The following is a 27,152-nucleotide window of genomic DNA, read 5'->3' on the forward strand; positions in this document are numbered from 1 at the left end:
CGGGCTCTTTCCACTGAGCCACGCTGCTTCTCGATGGGACTTCTTGTGGGGCCGTTGACAGCGGGAGGGACCCCGCACAGCACCCCGGGGCCCCGACGACACCTCTGCAAGTCCACGTGCGCGGCCCACCCGGGACACCCGGGGCGACCCCCACGGGGTCTGGAAGTCAGGACCTCAGGGGTTCTAATCCCGCCTCCGCCCCTTCCCCGCTGGTGACCTCGGGCTAGTCGCTGCCTTGGGCCTCAGTCCCCTCATCGGGAAAATGGGGATGGAGACCGTGAGCCCCACGGGGGACAGACAATTTGCCCGTACCCACCCCAGCGCTTAGTACAGTGCCTGACACATAGTAAGCCCTTAACAAATTCATTATTATTACTATCCGGGGAGCCCGAAAGGGGCTGAGCATCCTGCCTTCGCTCCCCACTGGAGAACCCCCAGCCCACCGCCCCGAGGAACAGGGACTGGACGCAGGACGCCCCAGTTACGACTGCAGGAGGAACTGATGACTGGGGGCTTCTGTGTGGGTGTGCTTTGGGGGGCAGACTCCCCGGGTTCCCCCTTTCAGTGGAGCGGCCCCTGGTCCTCTCTTGAGCTTCAGGAAAAGGGTGGGGGGTCTGCAGGTGGTCACGTTCTGTATATGTGCTGGGGGGGTGGACTGCCCGGGTTCTCCCTTCAGGCAGAGCGGCCCCCGGTCCTCCCCCGAGGTTGGGGGCGGGCAGGGGTCTGCAGGTGGCTGGTCCGGTCCCTTATCTTCCTCCTGGGTGGGGCGGGGGCCGGGGGCCAGGCCCGGCCAGGGCTCTCAGTGAAAACAGTCATTAGCCAGGCCGGAGAACAGACCATTACCCCGGTTGGGCAGATAAGGGGCTGAGTCAGGGAGGATGGCCGGAGGCTAGGGGGCCAGCAGAGAGCCTCGGTCCATGGGAGGACAGATGGCCCCCTGCCCCTCGCCACCCCTCCCCCCGACTCCGCATCCTCAGCAGCTTCGTCCCGCACACGGCAAGCACGTCTGTCTGGACCTGGGCCTTCACCTGGAGGAGGCCCTCAACACACACGTTCTGGCCAGCCCTGGAGTAGGGACCCCGTGTCTAGGGCAGTCCCCGGGGGAGGGGAACGGGGGCTCTCCACACTGCACCCCGCCCCTCCGCAGCCAGGGCTGGGAGCGGGGCTCTGGGGATGGGGAAGGACCGGGTGTTTCTCCCCGTGTGTCTGCTCTGTGTGGGATGTGTCCCCGTAGCCGGGGTTGGAAACTCGTGTGTGAGTGTGTGTCCATGGCCAGGGTTGGAGGCTCGTGGGGGTGTGGGTGTGGGTTTGTATGTGTGGGTGCGCATGACCATCTCTGACTCTGTATCTCCGGGTTACCCAGGGCCGGGAACCCCCGGCTTCCCTTCCCTGCCACCTCCCCTCCCCTAGTGTTTCCTGATGGCGCTGCTCCCTGCCCCACCCACCCCGTCACAACATCCCTGAGGGAAACTGAGGCAGGGCGGGTGAGGTGGGATGGAAGGGTTACTGGGAAGGCAAGGGGAAGTCGATTTAAGCTACTGGGCTGGTGGGGTTGGAAGACTTCATTCCCACACACACACCCGGACACACGTCTGTCCCTTCAACCCCGACTACAGACACACACATACACGCACCCGTACAAAGACACGCCTGAGCCTCCAAAGAGACACACACACACACACACACACCCTCAGCCTCCAACACGGACTAGGGTCATATACGCTGCACTCACCTGACAACGAGAGCACATTCCTCGTCACACACCAGCTACAACAGAGACTCAAACACAAGACTACATGACACACACGAACACTCACCGGCACCATCATCACCGATGGTATTTATCGAGCGCTTTCCGGGTGCAGAACCCTGAACTAAGCACCTAGGTGAGTACAGTGCAATAGAGTTGGTAGACTTGTTCCCTGCCAATGTGAGTTTGTAGTCTAGAAGGGGAGACGGACAATAATATAAGTAATTTATAATATATAATTTATAGCGAGGTACGTAAGTGATGTGGGATAGAGGGCGGGGCTCACACAAAGACACGCACTTACAGCCCCCTCCCAAGCACAGTTCCAGACACAGAGGCATAAACACGCACGCATGCACAGTATGTGTGTACACCACCACACACACAGATATAGTATGTGTGCATACCCTCTAGACTTTAAGTTCTTTGTGGGCAGGGAATGCGTCTGTCGATCGTTGTATCATACTCTCCCAAGCGCTGAGTACGGTGCTCTGCACACAGTAAGCCTCGAGATATGTGATTGAATGAATGACGACCGATTACTATACCGTGTGAATACCGATTAGTAATAATAATAATAATAATTGTGCTTTCGTTCAGCGCTCACTATGTGCCAGGCACTGTACTAAGCGCCGGGGTGGATGCAAGCAAAAACAAAGCCCACAAGGGGCTCACAGTCTCAATCCCCATTTTACAACTGAGGGAACTGAGGCCCAGAGAAGTGAAGCGACTTGCCCAAGGTCCCACAGCAGGCAGAGTGGGGACTAGAACCCGTGACCTTCTGACTCCCGGGCCAATGCTCTATCCACTACACCTTGTGCTGGGACACACCAACGCACAACTGCCAACGTGAAACCCCAGGATCAAATGCACACCCAGGCTCCCACCCCCAAATACAGTGACCATCTCCCCAGACAGTGACGCACACAAGCCCTCCCTCAAACACGCTGACCACTACCATCCCCAAACAATGACACACAAGCCCTCCCCCCACACGTGGTGATCAGCCCCCTCAAACGGTGACACACAAGCCCGCCCCCAAACAGGGTGACACACGCACCCGCCCTCCCCCAAACCGGGTGACGCGCTGGGCCCGGGTCCGCTCCTGTCAGAGACGTGCCATCCCGACCGGCCGGCCGAGAACCAGACGGTCGGGGAAAGGGGTGGGGGGGGGACGGGCAGGCGGGGCTCTCTCTGGAGCTGTCTCTCGGCCTGTCTCTCGGGCCGTCTCTGTCTCGGGCTCTGCGTCGGCCGTCTCCACCCACCATTTAGCCCGACCGGTTCCTCCGGGACCACGGGCTTGAGCGGCCTGCCGGCCCGGAACACGCCGCCCGCGCTTGTGTAACCCTTGTTGGGTAACCGGGCCCGGGACGCAACGGGGCTCCCGGCCCAGAGATCACTGAGCGGCGAGCGCTGCTCGACTCTCCTAAGCGCTCAGGCCCCCGTGGATGCTCATGCTATCGATCAGATTGGTGGTGCTTATCGAGCGCTTACTATGTGCAGAGCACTGTACTACTAATACCGGCATTTGTTCGTTCATTCAGTCGTAGTTACTGAGCACTTACTGTGTGCAGAGTGCTATACTAAGCGCTTGGAAGAGTATAATACAAATATAAATGGTCACAATCCCTGTCCACAACGAGCTTATTGTTCAACACTTATTATGTGCCAGGCCCTATACTAAGCGCTGGGGTGGATATGAGCAAATGGGGTTGTATACAGTCCCTGTCGTTCAATCAATCGTATTTTTTGAGCGCTTATGGTGTGCAAAGTACTCTACTAAGCGCTCGGGAGAGTATAATACAACAATAAACAGTCACATTCCCTGCCCACATTGAGCTTATGGTTTAGCGCTTACTATGTACCAGGCCCTGTACTAAACGCTGGGGTGGATATGAGCAAATGGGGTTGTATACAGTCCTTGTCGTTCATTCAATCGGTCGTATTTTTTGAGCACTCATGGTGTGAGGAGCACTCTACTAAACGCTCGGCAGAGTATAATACAACAATAAACAGTCACATTCCCTGCCCACAATGAGCTTATGGTTTAGCGCTTACTATGTGCCAGGCCCTGTACTAAGCGCTGGGGTGGATATGAGCAAATCGGGTTGGACACAGTCTCTGTTATTCATTCATTCATTCATTCATTCAATCACATTTATTGTGCGCTTACTTTGTGCAGAGCACTCTACTAAGCGCTTGGGAGAGTACGATACCCCGATAAACAGACACGTTCCCCGCCAACAACGAGCTTACAGTCTAAAGTGGGGGAGACAGACATCAATACAAATAAATAAATTACAGGTAATGTACATAAATGCTGTGGGGCTGGGAGCGGGGAAGAACAAAGGGAGGACGTCAGAGCAATGCCAAAGGGAGTGGGAGAAGAGGAAAGGGGTGGCTATTTCTGGGAAGCCCTCTTGGAGGAGGTGGGCTTTAAATAGGGCTTTGAAAGGTGGGGAGAGTAATTATTGAGCACTTTCTATGTGTAGAGCACTGTACTACTACTAATAATAATAACTGAGGTATTTGTTGAGTGTTTACTATGTGCCAGGCCCTGTACTAAGCACTAGGGTGGATACAAGCAAATCAAGTTGGACACCATCCCTGTCCCACGTGGGGCTCACAGTCTCAATCTCCATTTTACAGCTGAGGGAACTGAGGCCCAGAGAAGTGAAGTGATTTGCCCAGGGTCACACAGCAGACAAGTGGCAGAGCTGGGATTAGAACCCATGACCTTCTGATTCCCAGGTCCGTGCTCTAATAATAATAATGTTGGTATTTGTTAAGCACTTACTACGTGCAGAGCACCGTTCTAAACTCTGGGGTAGATACAGGGTAATCGGGTTGTCCCGCGTGAGGCTCACAGTTAATCACCATTTTACAGATGAGGGAACTGAGGCGCGGAGAAGTTAAGTGACTTGCCCACAGTCACACAGCTGCCAAGTGGCAGATCCGGGATTCAAACCCATGACCTCTGACTCCCAAGCCCGGGCTCTTTCCACTTAGCCACGCTGCTTCTCTATACACTATGCGAGTGGATGGGAGAGTCCAGTACAAATCGGTGGTATTTATAGAGCACTTACTTGGTGCAGAGCGCTGTACTAAGCGGTTGAGAGAGTCCAACAGATGGATCGATCAAGAGATTGATGGAACTGGGTGGAGAGGGGGTAGGATGCATTACCCAGCAGGGGCGAGTCCGATCCACTGATCGATTGATTTGAAACGGGGGGACACGGGGCCTCAGTGCAGTGACTCTCAATTGCTAGAAGTTCCGCTCCCCTACCAGAGCCCACTGCTGACTTGGGTTTTTATTTTGTTTATTGCGCGTCTGTCCTTGTCCTGTAAGCTGTTTTAGTGTTTTCTCATTTCGTTGCTCCTGAGGCATCTGCCTTCCGTCCTCCCCCTGCCACACACACCCACACAACTGTCTTCACAGATCCTGAGCCCCTCAGGGGACACGGTCCGTGCTTAATCCCCGCCTGCATACTCTTCCCCAGCGCTCCATACAGTACTCTGCGCACGGTAAACGCTCAATAAGTACCATTGCCTGACCCTGCTAATACTCCTAATAATAATTATGGTATTTGTTTAGCACTTACTATGTGCCAGGCACTGTATTGAATGCTGGGGCGGATACAAGCCAGTTGGATTGGACGCGGTCCCTGTGTCACATGGGGCTCACAGTCTCAATCTCCATTTTACAGATGAGGTAACTGAAGCCCAGAGAAGTGATGTGACCTGCCCAAGGACACACAGCAGACAAGTAGTGGAGCCAGGATCAGAACCCAAATCCTTCTGACTCCCAGACTGGTGCTCTATCGACTATGCCCTGCTGCTTCTTCCTACTACTATTACTACTAACTGTGGTATTTGTTAAGCCCTTAACTATGTGCCAAGCACTGTTCCAGGTCCTGGGGTAGATATGGAATCATTAGATTGGACAGAATCCTTGTCCCATATGGGGCCCACAGCCTAAGTAGGAGGGAGAACAGGTATTAAATCCCCATTTTCCAAATGAGGAAACCGACCCACACAGATGAAGCGAAGTGACCGGTCCAAGGCCACACAGCAGGTAAGTGGCGGAGCCGGAAGTAGAACCCCGGTCGCCAGACTCCCAAGCCCACGTTCTTTCCACCAGGCCAGGCTGCTTCTCCTCTTCCTCATGCCCGCGGTCCCTCGCCCGCATCCCCAGCCCCCTTCTCCTCTCCGGGCCCGGTGGGGTCCCGGACCCCCTCTGCCCGGCCTCTCCCCACCCCCGACTCCGGCTCCCGGCAGGCCAGCTCACCCCTCTTCCAGTCCCAATTTCCTCACTGGGATGAGCCAGCAGATAATTGGGGGCCTGGGGGGGGGGGCAGGCTGGCTGACGCTGCCAGCTGGGGGAGGTGGGGGGTGGGGGAAGGGAGAGGGCACTCGGAAACAGGGACTTTCCCTCCTTGAGGGTCAATTCCGGGACTGGTTAAGCCCTGATCGGCCTCCCTCTTGACCGCCCCTTCCTGCAGCTGCCCAGAGACGGGGACCGAGAAGCCAGGGGAAGTTTCTTGGGGTTCGCAGGTTGGGAGAGGAAATCGGCTTTGGAGATCCGAAGAGACAATCATGGAACTGGCGAGTCGAAGATCCCGATTAGATTGTAAGCCCATCAGTGGGCAAGGATCGTCTCTATCTGTTGCCGAATTGTATGTTCCGAGCGCTTAATACAGTGCTCTGCACCTAGTAAGCGCTCAATAAATACTATTGAACGAATGAAAATCCGAGAGACAGGGACTCAGAGAGGAAAAAGCCAGCTCGCTCGTCGAATGCGTCTGTTGTATTGGACTCTCCAAAGTGCTTAGTACAGTGCTCTGCACCCAGTAAGCGCTCGACAAATACGACTGACTGAATAAAGGAAACGAATGACTTGAGAGCGACGGGGGGAGTCGGAGCAGAGATGGGAAGGATAATAATTGTAATAAAAAATAATAATGGTATTTTTAAGTGCTTCCTACGCGCTAAGCGCTGGGGTGGAGACAAGAGAATTGGGTTGGACGCAGTCCCGGTCCCATGTGGGGCTCACAGACTCGATCCCCATTTTCCAGATGAGGTAACTGAGGGACAGAGAGGTGAAGTGACTTGCTCGAGGTCACGGAGCAGACATGTGGAGGAGCCGGGATTAGAACCCATGACATGATAAGGACAGAGATGGGGCAGAGATAAAGACAAGAGCCGAGGGAGAGATGGCCAGAGATAGGAATGGAATCAGTAAAGAGACACAGAGAGAGAGGGCAGAGCTGGAACAGAGGCGGGGACCGAGATGGGGCAGAGATGAGGCAGAGAGACGGGTTGGGATGAGGTCCCACGAAACACCTGGGCCCGAACCTTCCCTTCCCCGGGCTTGCATCCCCCCAAAACGTTTTCCTGTCCCCGGAGGAGCCCAGGACCAGACTGAGCAGGACTCTGGGATGCAGAGGCCGCCGGGAGGCCCAGTGGTCTCCGGGAGGGCAGACCTGGGGGTCTCTCCCCAGTGGGAGCTCGCCCGCTAGGCTCCCCCAGGTCTCCGACCGGCTGGACGGGGTTAGGGCTGACTCAGTGGGTGAGGGCAGTGTGTGCCGGGGCCGGGCGGGGCCCCTGAGCCGGTGGCACCCCGGAATCCTGGGTGGCAACCGGAGAGGTCCGTGTCATCGCCTTGGCAGGGGGAAGGGAGTGGGGTAAGCCCGGTGCGACACCCTGCTGGCCCAGGAGTTACCCCAAGCAGGCCCCACCCCTCCCCGCAATACCCCCCAGGTTCCCCTCAACCCCCCCGGAGGGAGTCCAGAGCCTCTTCCTCTCGCCCACAGTCCCCCAACAGTCATAGCAGGCCCATCACCCCCCCATACCCTGTTTTACTCCTTTTTCCGGGGATTGGGGGGAAGGAAAAGCCTCCCTTTCAGGGTGGGAGGGGCCGTGATTAGTCTCAGTTCCGGAGGGGGGGCGGTGAGTCACCCCTAAACCATGCGCCCCCACTTCCTCCAGCCTCTCCCCTCCAGGAGCCCCTCAGCTGACCCCCTGCCCTTCAAGACCCCGCCCACGCCCCCCTCCCAAATCCACGCAGCCTCCCCTTCTCTCCCACCCTCCCTTTCGGTTCCCTTCTTCCTCATCTCCACGTCTCTCCCTCTGCGGGGGTGGGGCTCGGCCCCTGCCTCAGTTTCCCTCTTTCGGGAGTCCATCTCTCGGTGATGTCTCTCGGGGGGTGGGGGTGGGAGAAATCTCTGTGTCTCTTCCTACCTGCGCGGGGCGGGAGGGGGAGGGAAATGGGGGGAGCCTTGCCATCCCAGGTTCCTTTCCCTTTGGGTACCGCCCCGCCCCGCCCCCCCCAACCCCCCCGGATATAAACGGGTCCCGGGACCTGGGGATGCACAACTCCGGCATCCCGGCATCCCGGCACCGTCTCTCCAGCACCGTCGCAGGTAGGACTCACCCGTCCGGCCGGCCTGAAAAGGGGCTGGGGGGTCTCTCCCCGCCCCCCGCTCTCGCCTCGGCCTCTGGATGCTGCTCCGGGCTCTTCCTCTCTCTCTCTCCGAGTCCCTGTCTCTCGGGGACCCCCCTCAACCCCTCGTCTCCGGGCACTTCGGAGTCTCTTGATTCTCCTTCCTCTTGTCTCTGAGGGTCTCCGTCCTCCCCCTCGTCCACAAGTCCTTCGCTCCTCACCCTACCTGGGCCTTCCTCCTGCGATTTGTGTCTCTGAGCCCCCGTGTGTGTCTCTGTTGGGTGTCTCTGCCCGTGTTTGAGGAAGTAGGGACCCCCGCGCATCCCCCCACCCGCCAAGGTGAGGGGGGTGGTCAGCAGAGAGGCTGGAGTTTTCAACCCCGAGCGGGGCTCCCTGCACCCGCTGACTCTGCCTCTCTCTCCCCAGCTCCCCGTTGCCCCCCTAGCCCCCAGCCCCGAGTCGCCCCCACCCCCCCAAAAAAAAACTGCATCCCCCCACCCCACGCCCCCGCTCCGCCACCGCAGGATGCAGTTCGAGATGAGCGACAACGTCAAGGGCAAAGGTGGGCGCCGGACCGACCCCTCCCCTCACCCCCCTGGCCCCCTGGGACCTTTCCCCACCCCGGACCCTTCCTCCCCTCGGACCTGCGGACCCCTCCCTCCCGGATTCCTCCTCCTCCTCCTCCTCCTCCCGTGGATGTGGGACGGACCGTCGGCCGCGCCGGGACCCGGGGCCCCAGATGGGCGAGAGAAACGGGCCCGCAGCCGGGGGCACCGCTGGCCCGGATGGGCACGGGGCCCCCGGGCCCACCTCCCCGCTGAGGCGGCGGCCCCCCGGACCGAGATGGGCCGCAGGCTGCCCCCCACCCCAGAAGAGCCGGAGCGATGGCCAGAGGTGGCAGGGAGAGGCCCTCCGATGCGCGATGAGGAGGGTGGGGTGCCCGGGTGGCCCCGGCAGCGGCTGCCTCGGCAGGTGGGAGGACCAGTGGAGTGAGTTCGGAGGGGAGGGGCCGGGGGCAGACGGCCCCCCGCCCCACCTCCGCCCGGCCCCGCGCCCCTGCCCGCCTCTGACCCTCCCACCCCGTCGCCCCCAGCCATGTCCTACCCGGTGACCAGCCAGCCCCAGAGCGGCAATCAGTGCTACCAGAGCCAGCTGAGCGACTGGCACACGGAGCTGACCGACTGCTGCAACGACATGCCCATCTGTGAGTGACCCCCTGACCTCTGACCTCCCCCCTCTCTGGGTCATTCTCACCTTCGACGCGCACCCACCCCTTCCCCCATCCGGACCCCCCACCAGACGCCTCCCGGAGCCCCTCGACCCCACCGTGACCCCGCCCACTGTCGGTCGTCCCCGTCCCCCCCCCGCCCCCCCGGCAGGTCTGTGCGGGACCTTCGCCCCCCTGTGCCTCGCCTGCCGCATCGCCGACGACTACGGCGAGTGTTGCTGTACCCCCTACCTCCTGGGCGGCCTCCACTCCATCCGCACCGGCATGAGGGAGCGCTACCACATCCAGGTGCGGCCTTGGGGGTCCGGGACGGGCAGGGGAGCTGGGGGCGCAGGCCTCGGGGAGAAGCGGGACGTGCGTGGGGCCGCCCCTCCGCCTCTGGGCCCACCTAACCACCCTCCTCTCGCTCCTCCAGGGCTCCGTGCCAAGTGACTGGGCGGCGCTCACCTTCTGCCTGCCCTGCACCCTGTGCCAGATGGCTCGGGAGCTGAAGATCCGGCAGTGAGGACCCGCCTCCCCCCTCCCCAAGCCTCCGGTCCTTCCCCGCCTTTCCCTCTCCAGGCCCCGTCTCCTACGTCGCCCCCCCAACTCAACCGTAATAAAATGTAGAAACAAACTCGGTCTCCGTGTCGCTACTGGTGAGCAAAATGGGGGTCCGGGCGGCCGGAGGGAAGATACGGAGCGAAGGGGGAATCCAACCCCCAAACCCTTCGGGAGGATGACCGTCTGTCCCCTCGCTCCCAAAGTTTTCAGGAGGACGATCGTTTGTCTTCCCTCTCCCAAACTTTTCAGGATGGCCATTTGCCCCCTTCTAGCCGGGACAGCTCGGTTTTCAGCTGGGCTGAGGGGAGTCCAGTATAGCTACAATACCGTATAACCGATGCCCGGCCTCCCTCCGCCATCGAGCCCCGGGGCTTGGAAGAGAGGCGACTGATGCCCAGGGGGCCAGGGATGGGTCAGTACCACCCCAAGCCCCCTAACCCAGCGCCACACTTTGGGTTCTCTCCACTGAGAACCTTTCCCTGCGTCCCTGCGACATTACATAATAATAATAGTATTTGTTAAGCGCTTATATGTGCCAGGCACTGCCCTAAGCACTGGACACCGGCAAGTCAGGTTGAACTCAGTCGTCGTCCCACATGGTGCTCACGGTCTCAATCCCCATTTTCCAGATGAGGTAACTGAGGCAGAAAAGTCAAGTAACTTGCCCAAGGTCACACGGCAGACAAGTGGCGGAGCCAAGATTAGAACCCATGGCCTTCTGACTCCCAGGCCTGGTGCTCTAACCACTGCGCCACGCTGTCTTCTCAACACATAACGTACGTGTTCCCTCCGAGTCAGAAGGGGCCATCCAGTTGCCCTAGAGGGTTGACTGTTGCCACCCCACGCCTCAGTGCTGGTGTTATACTGCATTCTCCCAAGCGCTTAGTACAGTGCTCTGCACACAGTAAGCACTCAATAACAACTATTGACTAATTGCCACAAGACCCCCTCCCTCACCCACACCCATTCTGCTCCTCAATCAATCAGTTGTACTTACCAACACCCACCCCCACCACAGCCCCTGCCCTTGAGGAGCTTCCGATCGAATTGGAGACCTACTCTCCCAAGCGCTCGGTACAGCCCACAGAAAGCATTCGATAAATACGACCGATTGACTGAGACGGGCAGACCCCTCTCCCCGCCCGTCACAAACTGTGAACAGATCACTGGGGTTGGAGGATGGATAAGATCAAACGGATACCAGCAGGAGTACGGCCTAATCGATCAATTGATCCAGGGGGTCTCTTCGCGGAGTGTCTGGGGGAGAAACTGGACGGATGGGTTGCGAGTTCATTGGGGAGGGCGTCCTGGAGGAGGTGGGGATTTTAAGGGGGCTTTGAAGATAGAGGGGGATGTTGTCTGGTGGGTTGGAAGGTGTGTGTTTATGGTGGGTGGGGGGATTCAAGGGGTGGGGGGCCAGTGAAGTGGTGATCTTGGGAGGGATGAAGGGTGTGAGCTGGGGTGCGGTAGGTGAAGAGAGCAGGTTTGGGCGGGGGAGAGCTGGCTGATGAGAGCCTTGAGGCCGACGGCTGGAATGCGTCTGTTAACCCTGTTCTGTTGTCCTCTCCCAAGCGCTTCGCAGTGCCCCGCACACAGTAAGCGCTCAATAAATACGATCGACCGACCGTCTCCCTCAACGGCAGCCCGGCCCCTGCCCGAGGAAAGGGTCTTTGACAAGTCGGTCCAGTCCAGCTCCTCCCGCTGTAACCTGCTTTCTCATTCTGGCTTCTAAGGAAGGGCGGGGAGGCCAGTGACTTCCCTTCTCTAGCCCGCGCAGCGGTCTTACCCGCCACTGCCCCTCGCCCACCCCTCACCCAACCCCTGCCCGCCCCGCCTCCACCCGGGAGAAGAGACAGTATCCGGGCGGGCGCCAGCGTCCCCTCTCAACGTGAGTTTATTCGGCCCTAGCGCCCCGTTCCCGGCCCCCGGCCGATCTGGGGGCCGCGGAGGCGGGGAGAGAGATGGAGAGGTGTGGGAGAGGGGAGCGCAGGCCGGCGGGGTGGGGAAGCGGGGTCCCCCCGGGGGACGGAGGGGGCGGGGCCGGCCGGGACCGGGACCCCGGGAGCAGCAGCCGTGGGCCCCCCGGGTCCTCCCGCCCGTCGTCACAGCGACATGCTGGTCAGATTGTCGTGGCTCAGGAGCCCCTTGCGGCCGGCGCCGGGGCCGTGCCCCCCGGCCCCGCCGCCGGCCCCCCCGCCCCCGCAGTACTCCTGCAGGTGGTGGCGGAGGGTCACCAGGGCGGACCCCAGGCAGGCGCGGTTGGGGGCCTGGGCCCCGCCCGGCAGCTGCAGCAGCAGGGTGGCCACCCCGGCCATGCCGTCCTCCGTGGGCTCCAGCGTGATGGGCCCCACCCGCAGCCCCGCCCAGGGCCCCCCGGCCCCGCCGGCCGCCGGCAGCGGGGCCGGCGGGGGGTCCGGGCGGCGGAAGGGGCCGGCGGGGCCCGGCGGGGGCGGCGGCGGCGGGGGCGCCGCGGGCGGGAAGCAGACGGTCACCTTGGCGAACGGCCGGCTGGCCATCTTGGTCATCTCCTGCAGGTGACGCCGCTGCTCCCGCCGCAGGTCCAGGGCCTGCTTGGCCTTCCAGAGCAGCACGCAGAGCGACAGGAAGAGGAAGAAGCAGGAGAAGAAGACGGAGAAGAAGACGAACAGGTCGATGTGGGCCTGGTCCTGGCGGAAGAAGAGCAGGCCCTGCGAGTCGGTGGAGCCGTTGGCGCCGGGCCCGCCGTGGCCGTCGCCGGCCCCCAGCAGCAGCAGGTAGAAGCGGCTGGACTTGAGGGCGTGGCGCTCGTGCGGGTAGGTGATGACCAGGCGGTCCCGCACCCCCCGGACCACCAGCACCGTGGCCGGCTCCCAGACCGTCACGTAGGTGATGAGGCCCCGGGGCCGCTCCTCCCGCACCCGCCCCGGCGGCTCGGGGGGCGAGGGCTCGGCGGCCCCCGGCGGCGGCTGGATCTGCACCGAGTGGACCCCGGAGTCCGGGTCGACGCGCACGGCGAACGTGTCGTAGGAGGTGGAGACGTAGAGGTCCACGGCGCCGAAGGTCACGTCCAGGGTCAGGCGGATGTCCACGTTGGTGAACTTGGGCTGGACGCCGAACAGGACGGTGCGGCCGCGGGCCAGGGCCCGGCGCTTGGGCTCGTGGAAGCAGTTGACCTGCGAGGCCGGGTCCAGGCAGCACTCCTGCTCCACCGAGATCAGCCGGTAACACTGCTGGCCGCCCACCGGGCTCCCGTGGAACGACTCCCGGCACTTGGAGCACTGTTCGGGGGGGATGGGGCGGGAAGAAGAGGAGGAAGAGGAAGGAGCGAATGAGGAGGAGAGGGCACTTCTCTCCAGGGCTGTAATTTATTCATTAATAATGTCTATCTCCCCTTCTAGGCTGTAAGCTCGTTGTGGGCAGGGAATGTGTCTGTTATTATTATTAGTAATGATAATGATGGCCATAATAGGAATTATGGTACCTAAGCGCTTACTATGCTCCAGGCGCTGTACTAAATGTTGGGGTGGATACGAGCAAATCGGCTTGGACACAGTCCCTGTCCCACGTGGGGCTCACAGTCGCCATCCCCAATTTACAGATGAGTAACTGAAGCCCAGAGAAGTAAAGTGACTTGTCCAAGGTGGCAGAGCAGACGAGTGGCGGAACTGGGATTAGAACCCCTGAACTTCTGACTCCCAGGCCTGTGCTCTATCCACTACGCCAAGCTGCTTCTCATATTGTATTTTTTATGGTATTTGTTAATCATTTACTATGTGCCAGGCACTGTTCTTAGCGCTGAGGTGGGAACAAAGTAATAACAATAATGATAATAACTATGGTATTCGTTAAGCACTTACTGTGTGTCAAGCACTCTTCTAAACACTGGGGTAGATACAAGTTAATCAGGTTAGACATCGTCCCTGTCCCACTTGGGGCTCACGGTCTTAATCCCCATTTTACAAATGCGTAACGGAGGCCCAGAGAAGTAAAGTGACTTGCCCAAAGTCACACAGCAGACAAGTGGAGGAGCCGGGATTAGAACCCATGATCTCCTAACTCTCAGGCCCGGGTTCTATCCACTACACCACGCTGCTTCTCAATCAGGTTGGGCACGGTCCCTGTCCCGCATGGGGCTCACAGTCTTAACCCCCATTTAGATGAGGGAACTGAGGCCCGGAGAAGTGACGTGACTCGCCCAAGGTCACACAGCGGACTGGGGGTGGAGCCGGGACTAGAACCCAGGTCCTTCTGACTCCCGGGCCCAGGCTCTATCCTCTGGGCCACGTTGCTTCTCCCAAACGCTTAATAAGGTGCTCTGCGCACGGTAAACTCTCAATACAACCGATTGTTGGATTGAGGCGAATCGGACCTGATAGTCTGGTGACAGGAGACGGACGGTCAGGTTTAGGGGCAGGGGGAGGAGAAGGAGAGCTGCTCGCTTGTCTACTCTTGGCTGTAAGCTCATTGTGGGCGAGGAACGTGTCCGTTGTACCCTCCCAAGCGCTTAGTACAGTGCTTTTCAACACAATAAGCGCTCAAAAATACCACTCATGAGGAGGAGGAGGAGGCGGGAGAATGTAGACTGTTTCCCTCCAGATTGTAAGCTTGTGGGCAGAGATGTGTCTACCGACCGTTGTAACGTACTCTGCCAAGTGCTTAGTATAGTGCCCTGCAACACAGTAAGCGCTCAATAATACCACTGATGATCAGGAGGAGGAGAAGGAGGTGGAGGGCTGCAGACTGTCTCCTCTAGATCGTAAGCTCACTGTGGGCAGGGAATGTGTCAACCAACTCGGTTGCACTGTACTCTTCCAAGCACTTAGTTTGGTGCTGGGCACACAGGAACTGCTCAATAAATACCACTGTTGATGACGATGAGAAGGAGGGGGAGGAAGAGGAGGAGGAGGGTCAGGCCCGGGGGCATGGCCGGGATCCACGCCAACCCAAGAGCGTGTGCTGACAACTTAATGGGCCTCCAAGCGCTTCCACCCCAATGGGTCACGCGCGGCCCCCCTCCCGGGCACAGACCGTGAGTCAAAGGGGCTGCAGCCGTGGCCTGTCCCGCCCGACCTGAGCGCGCTCAAGCCGCCGGCCTTCGCTTCCGGCGTCCGGGCTGACCGGACGGGGCTGGGGCTGTGACCCGTCGATTCCATCGGTGACGGTTCTCGGCTAAGTGAAGGGACTGTACGCTCCGTCGCTGGTCAGCTGTGAGCTAGGTGATGGGGTGGGGGGGAGGAGGGAGCGGGGACGGCCTCCTTCAGTGTCGGAGTAAGACGGGCTCCCCTGAGAAGCGGAGTGACCTCATGGAGAGAGCCCGGGCCTGGGAGTCAGAGGACCTGGGTTCTCATCCTGGCACTGCCCTTCGCCTGCTGGGTGACTCTTGGGCAAGTCACTTCACTTCCCCGTCCCTCACCGTCCTCCTCTGGACGATGGGGAATCAATACCTGTTCTTCCCCCTTCTTGGACCGTGAGCCCCGTGCGGGACCGGGGACTGTGTCCGGCCAGATTGACTTAGATCTACCACCGCGCTTAGCGCAGTCCTTAGCACATAGTAAGCGCTTAACGAATACCACCATTATTATTACGATTTCATCCCCTTCTTAGACTGTAAGTCCCATGGGGGTCCAGGGTCTGAGTGTGGCCTGGCCGCCTTATATCTACCCCAGCACTTAGCAAAGTGCTTAGAACACAGCACGTGCTTAACAGATATTATTATTACTATTGTATTTCATCCCCTTTCTTAGACTTTGAGCCCCATTTGGGATGAATTCGTTCAACCTGATAAGCTTGGATCCATCCCAGTGCTTAGTACACAGTATGTGCTTAATAAATACCATTATTATTATTATTATTTCTTCCCCCTTCTTGGACCGTAAGCCCCATATGGACCCGGGGACTGAGTCCGAACTGATTATCTTACATCTAAGCTAGTATCTAGAAGTAAAGTAAGCTTCTTATTACGAGAAGACTCTCTAGACTGTAAGCTCTGTTATATTGTTATACTGTAATAATAACAATGATGGTATTTATTAAGCACTTACTATGTGCCAAGCACTGTTCTAAGCCCTGGGGTAGAGACAAGGTAATCAAGTTGTCCCACATGGGGCTCACAGTCTCAATCCCCATTTTACAGATGAGGTAACTGAGGCCCAGAGAAGTGAAGTGACTTGCCCAAGGTCACACAACAGACAAGTGCCGAAACCGGGATCAGAACCCACGACCTCTGACTCCCCAGCCCGTGCTCGTTCCACTAAGCCACACTGCTTCTGTGCTCTCCCTAGCGCTTAGGACAGTAAGAGAAGCAGAGTGGCCTGATGGATAGAGCGCGGCCTGGGAGTCCGAAGGACCTGGGTTCTAATCCCGGCTCCGTCATTTGTCTGCCGTCTGCCCTCGGGCAAGTCACTTCACTTCTCTGTGCCTCAGTTACCTCTTCTGTAAAATGGGGATTAAGACTGTGAGCCCCATGTAGGACAGGGACCCAATCTACTTCAGCGCTTAGTACAGTGCCTGGCGCATAGTAAACGCTTACCAAACGCAATTCTTACTATTACAGTGCTCTGCACACAGTAAGTCCTCAATGAATACGACTGATTGACCGACCAAGTCCGCCTCCGCTCCCTCAGCGCGCTCCCAGAGGGGCTGGGTGTCCCCCCGCCATGCCCGTCGCGGCCCCGTTACCTGGTACTTGTAACAGTCGCGGCGGTCGTTCTGTGTGCTGCTCTGGCAGGCCCCCGTCTCCGTGTTGTTCTGGCAAGGGCAGCCCGTGCCATCCTGCTCATTACACGTGTCGGCGTGCCCGTTGCACTGGCACCTGCAGGAGAAGGAAGCGGGATACACAAACACGCCAGGGTCCCCGGAGGGGGCGGCCATGGGGGAATAATAATAATAATAACTGTGATATTTGGTAAGTGCCAGGCCCTGTAGTAAGTGCTGGGGTGGATACAAGCAAATACAGATGGACACAGTCCCTGTGCCACTTGAGGCTCGCAGTCCTAGGCCCCATTTTACAGATGAGGTAACTGAAGCACGGAGAAGTGAAGTGACGTACCCCAGATCCCACGGCAAGCAAGCGGCAGGCGGGACTAGAACCCGTGACCTTCCGACTCCCGGGCCAGTGCTCTAAACACTGCACCTTGCACGGGAAACACACCGGCACACAACCGCAAACACAAAATCCCGGATCTGGATTCATCCATCCATTCACTCACTCAGTCAGTTGTATTTATTGAGCGCTCACCGTGTGCAGAGCACTGTACTGAGCGCTTGGAAAGTACAGTTCAGCACCAAATAGAGACAATGCCTGCCCATTGCGGGCTCACAGTCATGAAGAGAAGCAGCGAGGCTCAGTGGAAAGAGCCCAGGCTTGGGAGTCAGAGGACACGGGTTCTAATCCCGGCTCTGCCACTTGTCTGCTGTGTGACCTTGGGCAAGTCGCTTAACTTCTCTGTGCTAAAGTTCCCTCATCTGGAAAATGGGGATGAAAACTGGGAGTCCCACGTGGGACCACCCGATGACCCTGTATCCACCCAGAGCTTAGAACAGTGTTCGGCACACAGTGAGCGTTTAATAAATACCATAATTATTATATAGAAGGGGGAGACAGGTTGGGCAGGTGGGCCCGGGCTCGCCCCTCACTTGGTGCACTTGCCGTCCAGCAGGAAGTAACCGTTGAGGCAGCTCTCGCACTTCTCCCCGTAGCTGTTGTTCTGACAGTTGACGCACACGGCCTCTTCCTCGCTCGGCCCCTCCGACACCCAGCTCAGGATCTGGGGGGCCGGGGTGGGGGAGAGGTGGAGCCGAAGGCCCCGCCATCCCCCCAGGCGCCGGCCGCCGGGAACCGCCCGGTCCCCCCGACCCCCCGGTAGGCCCGGTCGCCCCCGACCCTCCGCGACCGGCACTCACGGCCTCGGGTTGCAGCGGGTGCCCCCTGGGCTCCCTCCTCGCCGCCTCCAGCTCCTTCCGGCTGACGCACACGTCGCTGTTCCCCCGACAGAAGGCGCGGCACGGGCGGCAGGTCCCGCCCCCCAGGGCCGAACCCACGAAGAGGGGGCGGCAGTGCTCGCAGTGGGCGCCCTGGGATGGGGAGGGGGACGGGAGGTCAGCGGCTGACCGTGGCGCTGGCCCCGGGTTCGCCACTGGCCCGGAAGCCCCTCGAGGGCGGGGATCCAACTAACAATCCCTCTAGACTGGAAACCCGTTATGGGCAGGGAACGTGTCGGCTAATTCTGACGTACTGGACTCTCCCGGGCACTTAGAACATTGCTCTGCACATTGTGAGTGCTCAATAAGCACCACTGATTGACTGACAACTGCAACAGGCTCTCTCAAGCGCTCAGTATAGGGCTCTGCCCTCAGGAAACGCTCCTTAAATACCCCTTCTAAACTGTAAGCGCATTATGGGCAGGTGTCAATCGTACCTTGTAGTCTCCTAAGCGCTTAGTACAATGCTCGTCACCGTAAAGCGCTCGAAAATAAATACGACTGAAAGAATGAATGAATACCCCTGCTTGACTCACCCTCTCTGCTCCACTTGTGGTTCTTCTTCTATTCATTCAATAGTATTTACTGAGCGATTACTATGTGCAGAGCACTGCACTAAGCGCTTCTAGGAACGCCCTCTCCCAGCCTAGGGGGAGTCTGCCTCGGTCTGCCGCCACAGCGGGCCTAGGGATGCCCTCCCCCAGCCGAGGGGAAGTCTACCACCCTGAGGGGCTTCAGCGGGCCTAGGGGCAACTCTGGAGTCCGCTGTGGCCGTGGGCAGCCTCAGCGGGCCTGGGGGCAGCTTCCCCCAGCCCAGGGGGTGCGGGTCACTGCGAGTCTAGCTCTGACTGGATCTGTCTCTGACTCCTGACATCACTGGGGCCTCGAACCTAGACCCGGAAGGCCCCCCGGCCCCTCACCATGGTATTGTTGTGGCACAGAAGACACTGGTCCCGAGCAGCGGCCCCCGCGCACTGGCTGTGCCGGTTACAGTGACACTCGGCGGAGCAGTTGCGGCCGACAAAGCCGAAGTGGCAGCGACAGTGGTCAGGCTCCACGCACGAGCCGTTGACGCAGCCCTGGGCGCAGACCGGGCGGCACAGCCCAGTGGCACTGTAGGAGCAAGGGGAGGGTGAGGGGACGCAGACTGGGCGGCTCCTCCCCGAGGCACGGAGAGAGGAAGGGGCAGGTGAGGGGCGTTCAGCCCATCTTTGGCAGCGTGGCCTAGGGGCAACGGCACAGGACTGGGATTCGCGAGACCCAGGTTCTAATCGCGGCTTTACCCCTTGCCCGTCGGGCAACTTTGGACGAGTTACTTCGCTATTTTGGGCCTCAGTTTTCTCATCTGTAAAACAGGGACAAAAAGCCTGCTCTCCCTAGATCCTGGACTGAGCCCCATGTGGAACTGGAACTCTGATCTGATCTGATTATCCTTGTATCAACCTTAGCGTTGTGTGACCTTGAGCAAGTCACTTAACTTCTCTGTGCCTCAGTTATCTCATCTGTAAAACAGTGACATAGACTGTGAGCCCCATGCGGGACAGGGACTGTGTCCAACCTGATTAGCCTGTATCCATCCTTAGAACAGGGCTTGATACACAGTAAGCGCTTCACAGACACCATCATTATCATCACTATTGTTTAGCCCAGTGTTGGGCACGTAGGACACATTCATCAAAAACCTAGATCGTTAGAATTAGCGTTGTTCCGATACCGCGGAGAGGGACGGGTGAGTAAAGGGTGCCCAGCCCCTCCCTGAGGGTGCCCGCCTCACTTGTCCCGGGTGTAGCCCCGCTTGCAGCTGCACTCGTAACCGTGGGGCCGATCGTGGCAGTTCTGCGTCTCGTTGCAGTCGTGGTGCCCGTTGGCACACTCGTCCTCGGGGGGACAGGACAGGAAGGCCCAGGAGGCCCCGGGCTCCCCCGCCCCAGCTCCGCACGAGAGGCCTGGGGAGGAGCACGTGGGACACGAGGGGGTCAGGCTGGGCCCTGCCACCGGCCCTCCCCCCAGGGCTCCCAGCCTCCTTGCTGACCCCCCAGCCTCCTGTCTCTCCCCACTCCGGTCCACTCTGCCGCCCGGGTCATTTTTCCATAAAAATGTTCAGGCCATGTTTCCCCACTCCTCCAGACACTCCAGTGGCTGCCCAGCCACCTCTGCATCAACCAGAAACTCCTCACCGTCGGCTCTAAGGCCCTCCATCACCTCGCCCCTTCCTACCTCACCTCGCCGCTCTCCTACTCCAACACAGCCCGCACACTCTGCTCCTCTATTGCCAACCTTCTCGCCGTACCTCCATCTCATCTGTCTCGTCTCCGACCTCTCAGTGACATCCTGCTTCTGGCCTGGCATGCTCTCCCTTTTCATATCTGACAGACAATTGCTCTCCCCACCGGCAAAACCTCACTGAAGGCCCATCTCCTCCAAGGGGCCTTCCCAAACTAAGCCTCTCTCTCCCCTTCCGCAACTCCCTTCTGCGTCTCCCTGACTTGCTCCCTTTACTCATCCTCCTTCCCAGCCCCACAGCACGTAAGTCCACATCCGTCGTTTATTTATTTCTATTAGTATCCATCACCCCCTCCAGACTGTAAGCTCGTTGTGGGCGGGGAATATTGCAAACGGTCTCCCCAGTGCTTAGTATAGTGCTCGGCAGACAGAAAGGGCTCAATAAATATGGCTGAATGAACGAATGACTCACCTGGCTGGGGGCCACTGAGCCCACCCTGGAGGCAGCGGCCGCCCCCGTCCTGGCCGGGGCCCCCCCAGGCGCACCAGCCCCCGTGGGGGCGGCGCAGGCAGAGGGCACACTGCGGGGCGAGGGCGCAGTCGGGCGAGCAGCTCTCCGTCCCCCGCAGCAGGCGCCCGCAGCCCCCCGCCAGGCAGCGCAGGGGCACGAAGGACGGACTCAGACACTGTGCGGAGGTGGATGGGAGAGGGGAACGGGGGTTGGGGCGAGAGTGAGTCAGGCCGGCCCCGCTCCGGGCCCCCGGCCCGGCGCCCCGGTCCCCCCGGCCCCCGCCCCCGGGTACCTGCTGGAGGCTGCTGCTCCACACGCAGTGCTGCCAGCCCCCGTCGGCCCCCTTGGCCGCCAGGCAGTCGACGCAGGTGGGCAGGCGGTGGCAGGGGGTGGGGCAGGGCAGGGGCGGCGACGACTCCACGGGCATCGGGGACACGTTCAGCAGGGAGTGGCTGAAGCAGGTCCAGTCGTAGGTGGGCTGGACCGAGAGGATGCGCCGCGTCTCGCCTGGATGGGGTGATGGGGATCTGGGCAGATCCGGCCCCCCCGCCCGGCCCAACCCGGCCCAGCCCGGGGCCCGGCCCCCTTACCCGTGCGCTTGAACTGGCGCGTCCACATGCACTTGCCCTCGCGGGTGCACTGCTCGCAGTCGGCCGCCCCGCACGCCACCTCGGAGCAGTTCCCGGCCCAGAACACCTCCCGCTGGTTGATGCGGCAGTCGTTCTCCGAGGTGCAGGAGCCGGACCGCCCGATGCAGGCCCCCTCGGGGCAGTTGGTGCACCATTTGCAACGCGGGGGCCAGGCCTGAGGGGGTGGTGTTTGGGAGGGGCGGGGGAGAGATCAGGGCCCCGCCTCCCCTTCCTCCTGGGCTTCCCCTTTCCTCTTTGCCCACAGAGTCCTGGAGTCCCGCTCGCCGCTCCCCCCGATCCCGACCACGGAGCTCCATGACGTTCTCCGGTGACCGGGCGGCCCTCCCACCCCGTGCCCCCTCACCTCCTCCCCCTCCCCCGGGCGCAGGGAGCGGGGGTGCCGGGCGAGACACTCGCTGCAGGTGCGTAGGCGGCGACACTCCTCGGCCGAGCGCGGGGTCGGGGAGCAGGGGGGACCCCCGCAGCCCAGCCTGGAGGGAGAAGGGCAGAGAGATGGGTCAATTGATAGATTAAACGGGCTTATTGAGCACTTATGGTGTGCAGGGCACTGTACTGAGCGCACTGGGGGAGTCCAATACAGCAGAGTTGTTAGAACTAACACTCCAGAGAGGGAGATGGACATAAAAGTAAGTTAGAGGTATGGACAAAGTGCTGTGGGGCTGAGAGTGGGGAGAATAGAGAGTCCAAAGAGAAGCAGCGAGCCTAAAGTGGATGGAGCACAGGCCCGGAAGTCAGAAGAAGCTGGGTTCTAATCCTGGCTCTGCCACTAATCTGTTATTTGACCTTGGGCAAATCACTCCATTTCTCTGGGTCTCAGTTCCCTCACCTGTAAAATGGGACCTTTGTGGGACATGGATTGTATCCAACGTGATTAACCTCTAACTACCCTAGTGCTTAATACAAAATGGCTGCCACAAAATAAGCACTTAATATTGTTAAAATAAAAACACAAAAAAACCAAAGTGCAAGGGCTCCAACCCTCTCAGCCCATCACCACGGTTACCAACGGGCCCACTCCCTCATCCATCACTGTGGTTACCCGTAGGTCCACCCCCCAACATCACCGCGGTTACCGTGGACCCGCCCCCAATCCTTCACCACGGTTACCTGTGGGCCCGATCCCCGGACAGGCAGACCCCGCGGCACCAGGTGCAAGCGGCCCCGGACTGGTTGCAGGCGTCGGGGGTGGGCAGCAGGCGGCAGGGGTCGGAGGGCAGCGTGAGGGCCAGCAGCCGGCCCAGCGCCACTCCCCCGAAGCCCCCCGACACGTACAGCCGCCCCCCGACCCCGGCCACGGCGTGGGCCACCGACTCCTCCATCGGGGGGCCCACCGAGGCCGGCCCTGCAGGGGGAAGACACGGGTGGGGGGTCAGAGAGAGTCCCATCGGGGCCGGTGCTGGGTCTCAGAGGGGTCTGGGGGCGAGCCCGACAGTGACAGTTCGGTGGCCACGGCCCTGGAGGAAAGGCAAGCCGGCTGACAGGAGGACCTGAAGGGACTGGGATGGGAGCACGACACGGTGGGGGCGGGGCGGGAGGGGCGGACAGCCAGACAGGCCTGGGGGAAAGGTGGGTAGACCAGAGAAGCAACATGGATTAGCGGCAAGAATGTGGGCTTGGGATTCAGAGAACATGGGTTCTAATCCTGGCTCCGCCACCTGTCTGCTGTGTGACCTTGGGCAAGTCATTCATTCATTCAATAGTATTTATTGAGCGCTTACCATGTGCAGAGCACTGTACTAAGCGCTTGGAATGTACAAATCGGTAACAGATAGAGACAGTCCCTGCCCTTTGACGGGCTTACAGTCTAATCGGGGGAGAAGTCACTTCACTTCTCTGGGCCTCAGTTCCCTCATCTGTAAAAAGGGGATTAAGACTGTGAGCCCCATGTGGAACAGGGATGGTGTTCAACCCGATTACTTTGAATCCACCTCAGCGCTTGGAAAAGTGCTTGGCATATAGTAAGCGCTTATCAAATACCATCGGGATTATTATTAGTGGGTAGAGCCCGGGGCCTAGGAGTCAGAGGATCTGCGTTCTAATCCCTGCTCTGCCACTTGGCTGTTGTGTGACCCTGGGTGAGTCACTTCACTTCTCTGGGCCTCAGTTCCCTCATCTGTAGTAATAATAGCAAAAATGGTATTTGTTAAGCACTTACTATGTGCCAAGCACTCTTCTAAGCACTGGGGTTGGACATAGTTCCTGTCCCACATGGGGCTCACAGTCTTAATCCCCATTTTAAAGATGAAGTAACTGAAGCACACAGAAAAGAAGTGACTTGCCCAAGGTCAGATAGCAGACAAGTGGCGGAGCCAGGAACAGAATCCACGGGCTTCTGACTCTCAGGCCTGTGCTCTAGCCACTAGGCCATGCGTAAAATGGGGGTGAAGACTGTGAGCCCCATGTGGGACAGGGACCGCCTCCAACCTGCTTAGCGGGTATCTGCCCCGGAGTTTAGTACAGTTCCTGGCACATAGTAAGTGCTAAGAAATGCCAAGGGGGAGAAAAAAAAAACAGGGAATTTATTAAGCGCTTACTATGTGCCAGGGACTGTACTGAGCGCTAGGGTGGATACGAGCAAATTGGGTTGCAGAGGTTGCCAGGGAGGCGTTGCCTGGGAGCGGAGGGAAGGGCCCGGGAGGACTTACTGGTGAGATTGGGCAGCATCCAAGCATTGCAGTTGAGCTGGTAGAGCAGGACGTCGCCGCTGAAGTCGTCGGGTTCGGCGCGGCCGCCCAGCACCACCATGGTGTCCCCCAGGAGCGCCGCCGCGTGGAACAGGCGGGGGCCGGGCTGCGGACGGAACCGCGGCCGCCCGTCACAACCCACCGGGGGGAGGAGCGGGGGCGGATCGAGACCCCCGCCTCGAACCTGCTCTCCAGCCTTCTGGGGACTTACGGTCATCCATCGATCCACGGGATTTACTGAGCGCTTACTGAGTGGGCAGAGCGCTGTGCTGAACGCTTGGGAAAGTAAATGACGACACAGCGGTTCAGGAGGTGGAGGAATCACTTATGTCCACCTCTGTAATTTATTTCTGTTAATGCCTGTCTCTCCCTCTAGACTGTAAGCTCATTGGGGGCAGGGAATGTATCTGTTATACTCTCCCAAGCACTCAGTACAGTGCTCCGCACATGGCAAGCGCTCAGTAAAAATGACTGACTTGTAGCTGTAGATGCTCTAACAATAATAACAATTATAATAATAATAATTAGGGTATTTGTTAAGCACTGACTACATACCAGGCACTGTACTAAGCGCTGGGGTGGATACAAGCAAATCAAGTTGGACACAGTCCCTGTCCCACTTGGGGCTCACATTCTCAGATGAGGTAACTGAAGCCCAGAGAGGTAAAGTGACTTGCCCAAGGTCATGCAGCAGACAAGTGATGGAGCTGGGATTAGAATCCATGACCTTCTACCTCCCAGGCCTGTGTGCTATCGACTACACCTTGCTGATGTTCACATGGAGCTTTCAGTCTAGCTTACAGTCTACACGTGCAATCCCTCTACATGCTCCCCCTACATGCTTCCCGCACATGCTCTCCACGCCTGCCCCAGAGAGCCAGGCAGCTGGAGCTCAAACCCCTGGGCTCTCACTGGGCCGGCTACCGAGGTGACTGGGAAGCCCGGTCACCCCAGAACGGGAGTCCAGCGCCCACTGACGGGATGGGAAAGAGGGAGATTCCCCAGAACCCTCAGCTCCCTCACCCCCTCCGCCCCCCTCTGCCACGCTCCTCCTTGCTATCCCTCGGTCACCCCCTGACCTTTGCCCCCTGGGAGGGGGCCAGCAGGCTCCAGGTGTGGTCTGGGCAGTGCAGGGAGTAGAGTTCGGGGGACGGGGCCGCCAGCTCCACGTGGAAGCGGAAACCCCCGAAGACGTAGAGGGAATCGGTGGGCTCGTGGTACACTGCCGAGTGACCGTAGAGACCTGGCGGAGGCAGTGGGGGAGGTGGACATCCATTCATTCATTCAGTCATATTCATTAAGCGCTTATTGTGTGCAGACCACTGTACTAAGAGCTTGGGAAAGTATGATACAACAATAAGTATGATATTCCCTGCCCCAGCGAGCTCACAGTCTAGGATGGGGGAGACAGACATCAATACAAATCTGTGAGGCTGGGTGTCGGGTGTGGGGAGAACAAAGGGAGCAAGTCAGGACGAAGCCGAAGGGAGAGGTAGAAGAGGAAAAGGGGGGCTTAGTCTGGGAGGGCCTCTTGGAGGAGATGGGCCTTCAATAAAGCTTTGAAAGCGGGGAGAGCAATTATCTGTCGGATTTGAGGAGGGAGGACGTTCCAGGCCAGAGAAGGGACACGGACAGTGACGGAGTCCTGGAGGAGGACCACGGGGCAGGGAAACCACAGACTCGGAGGACGAGCCGGACTGACCACAGAATCCGGGGGGGGCCCAAAGCTCGCCATGGGGAGTGAAAGTGTCCGTTTAAGGTTGTACTGTCCTCTTTCAAGCGCTTAGTATAGTGCTCTGCCCACAGTGAGCGCTCAATAAAAACGACGACCGAATGAAAAGAAAGGTCCCAACGCCCATCTCCTGGTTAGCCCCCAAGTCTGGGTCTCTCACCAGTCGGGGGGGTGCCGCTCTGGGGCCCGGTGGTCCAGGTGCCAGTGGCCAGCTGGTACTCCAGCAGCTGCTGGTTGAAGCCGTTCTCCGGGGAGTAGCCGCCGACCAGGAGCAGGGAGGAGCCTCGCCGGGCGGTCAGCGTGTGGCCAGCCACGGCCGGGAGCAGAGGGGACTGGGGAGTCTGTGAAGCAGCGGGGCGGGGGGAGGCGGGGATCACCAAGCCGGACTCTGTTGAGAACTGCTTGTTGGGGGCGGTGGGTGGCACATAGAAGACAGAATGGGAGGCCTGGGAAGCGGGGAAGATCGGGATCTGGGGATGCAGAGGCAGGCGGGGGGCAGGGAGAGTGGGGTTAGGGGGCTGGTCACCTTCTCCTGCCGCCACTGCAGGGTGGTGAGGTTGAGGACCCAGAAGTCCCGGGCGACGCCTCCAGCTGTGAGCCCCCCCAGGAGGTACATGGCCCCCCGGCCGGCGGGCACGTACGCCGCGGCGTGGAAAGAGCGGGGGGCAGGGCCGGGCCCCCCGTCCTCGGAGCCGGCCAGCATCTGAGTCCAGCGCCGCTCCCCAACCGAGTATCTGCAGGAGGGGACAGGCTGGCCCTTCGCCCTCTGGGGCAGCAGCGATGACCCAGCCACCCCCGGGGTCAGGGCGGTACCCCTCCCACCCCCCACCCCGACCAGGACGGGGGAGGAGCATTACCCGGAACGCCCCGGCTCCCGCTCACCTGTAGAGATTTCCCAGCAGTCCCTGAGGCAGGCCCAGGCCTCCAAACATCCAGAGCGTGGCCTCCGGCCCCTCGACCATCGTATGGCCCAGACGGTGGAGGAATCGGCTCGCGGTGTCCTGGGGGAAGGGAGCCACAGGGTTGCAGGGCGGGGTGTCACAGCGGAGCCCTGGGGTTCCAGGTTGATCACCCAGGTTGGGTGGGGACATAGATTACTTGGGCGGGTCAGCGCTGGCTCGGACTACACCCCCAAACCGACCGTCCCTTCCCAACAAAAGAACCGGTTATCTCGGGCCAACTCGGTGGGGCTCCTTTAAAGAAAGTGGGGAGATTCAACCAGAAACCTTAATAAGGGGTGGGGGTTTGCAACAGTGCATTCTAGGTATGTAATCCAATGCCCACGAGGTAACTGGAAATTGGACTTGGTGTTGCAGCCTATGATGGCACATGGGACTCCCAGTAAGAACCCCAGTCCCCATCCCGCATCCCCTGCTACATTAAAGGAGCCCCTGAGTTCTGGCCCGTGGTTGGAACATTTTCTTGGTATT

The 27,152-nt window shown here is 59.6% G+C and overlaps 2 protein-coding genes across 3 annotated transcripts in view; one reads left to right on the forward strand and one right to left on the reverse strand.

Moving 5' to 3' along the window:
* The first annotated feature begins 8,127 nt into the window (after positions 1-8,127).
* On the forward strand, positions 8,128-10,083 carry CNFN (cornifelin). 2 transcript variants are annotated; one of them, XM_029066680.2, is made up of 4 exons: positions 8,128-8,172; positions 9,286-9,396; positions 9,572-9,708; positions 9,836-10,083. In XM_029066680.2, the coding sequence occupies exons 2-4, from the start codon at positions 9,288-9,290 to the stop codon at positions 9,923-9,925; spliced, it is 336 nt and encodes a 111-aa protein (XP_028922513.1). In that variant the 5' UTR covers positions 8,128-8,172; positions 9,286-9,287; the 3' UTR covers positions 9,926-10,083. The 2 variants fall into 2 exon arrangements, with proteins under 2 accessions (XP_028922513.1, XP_039768192.1); XM_039912258.1 differs by lacking the exon at positions 8,128-8,172 and adding an exon at positions 8,682-8,754.
* A 1,982-nt stretch (positions 10,084-12,065) lies between these two features.
* The window catches only part of MEGF8 (multiple EGF like domains 8), a 28,792-nt gene continuing 13,705 nt past the window's right edge, over positions 12,066-27,152 (reverse strand). Inside the window, exons 25-41 of the mRNA XM_029065021.1 lie at positions 26,605-26,723; positions 26,249-26,456; positions 25,883-26,063; positions 25,070-25,233; positions 23,952-24,096; positions 22,414-22,648; positions 21,650-21,776; positions 21,247-21,460; positions 20,949-21,163; positions 20,618-20,831; positions 19,697-19,868; positions 18,843-19,035; positions 17,845-18,015; positions 17,578-17,708; positions 16,621-16,753; positions 12,456-13,220; positions 12,066-12,293 (exon numbers count right to left, since the gene is read on the reverse strand). Coding sequence (XP_028920854.1) covers positions 12,066-12,293; positions 12,456-13,220; positions 16,621-16,753; positions 17,578-17,708; positions 17,845-18,015; positions 18,843-19,035; positions 19,697-19,868; positions 20,618-20,831; positions 20,949-21,163; positions 21,247-21,460; positions 21,650-21,776; positions 22,414-22,648; positions 23,952-24,096; positions 25,070-25,233; positions 25,883-26,063; positions 26,249-26,456; positions 26,605-26,723 — 3,615 coding nt within the window. The remainder of the gene's footprint in view (positions 12,294-12,455; positions 13,221-16,620; positions 16,754-17,577; positions 17,709-17,844; positions 18,016-18,842; positions 19,036-19,696; positions 19,869-20,617; positions 20,832-20,948; positions 21,164-21,246; positions 21,461-21,649; positions 21,777-22,413; positions 22,649-23,951; positions 24,097-25,069; positions 25,234-25,882; positions 26,064-26,248; positions 26,457-26,604; positions 26,724-27,152) is intronic.

The sequence above is a fragment of the Ornithorhynchus anatinus genome, chromosome 5 (genome assembly GCF_004115215.2).
Source record: "Ornithorhynchus anatinus isolate Pmale09 chromosome 5, mOrnAna1.pri.v4, whole genome shotgun sequence".
Classification (NCBI taxonomy): domain Eukaryota; kingdom Metazoa; phylum Chordata; class Mammalia; order Monotremata; family Ornithorhynchidae; genus Ornithorhynchus; species Ornithorhynchus anatinus.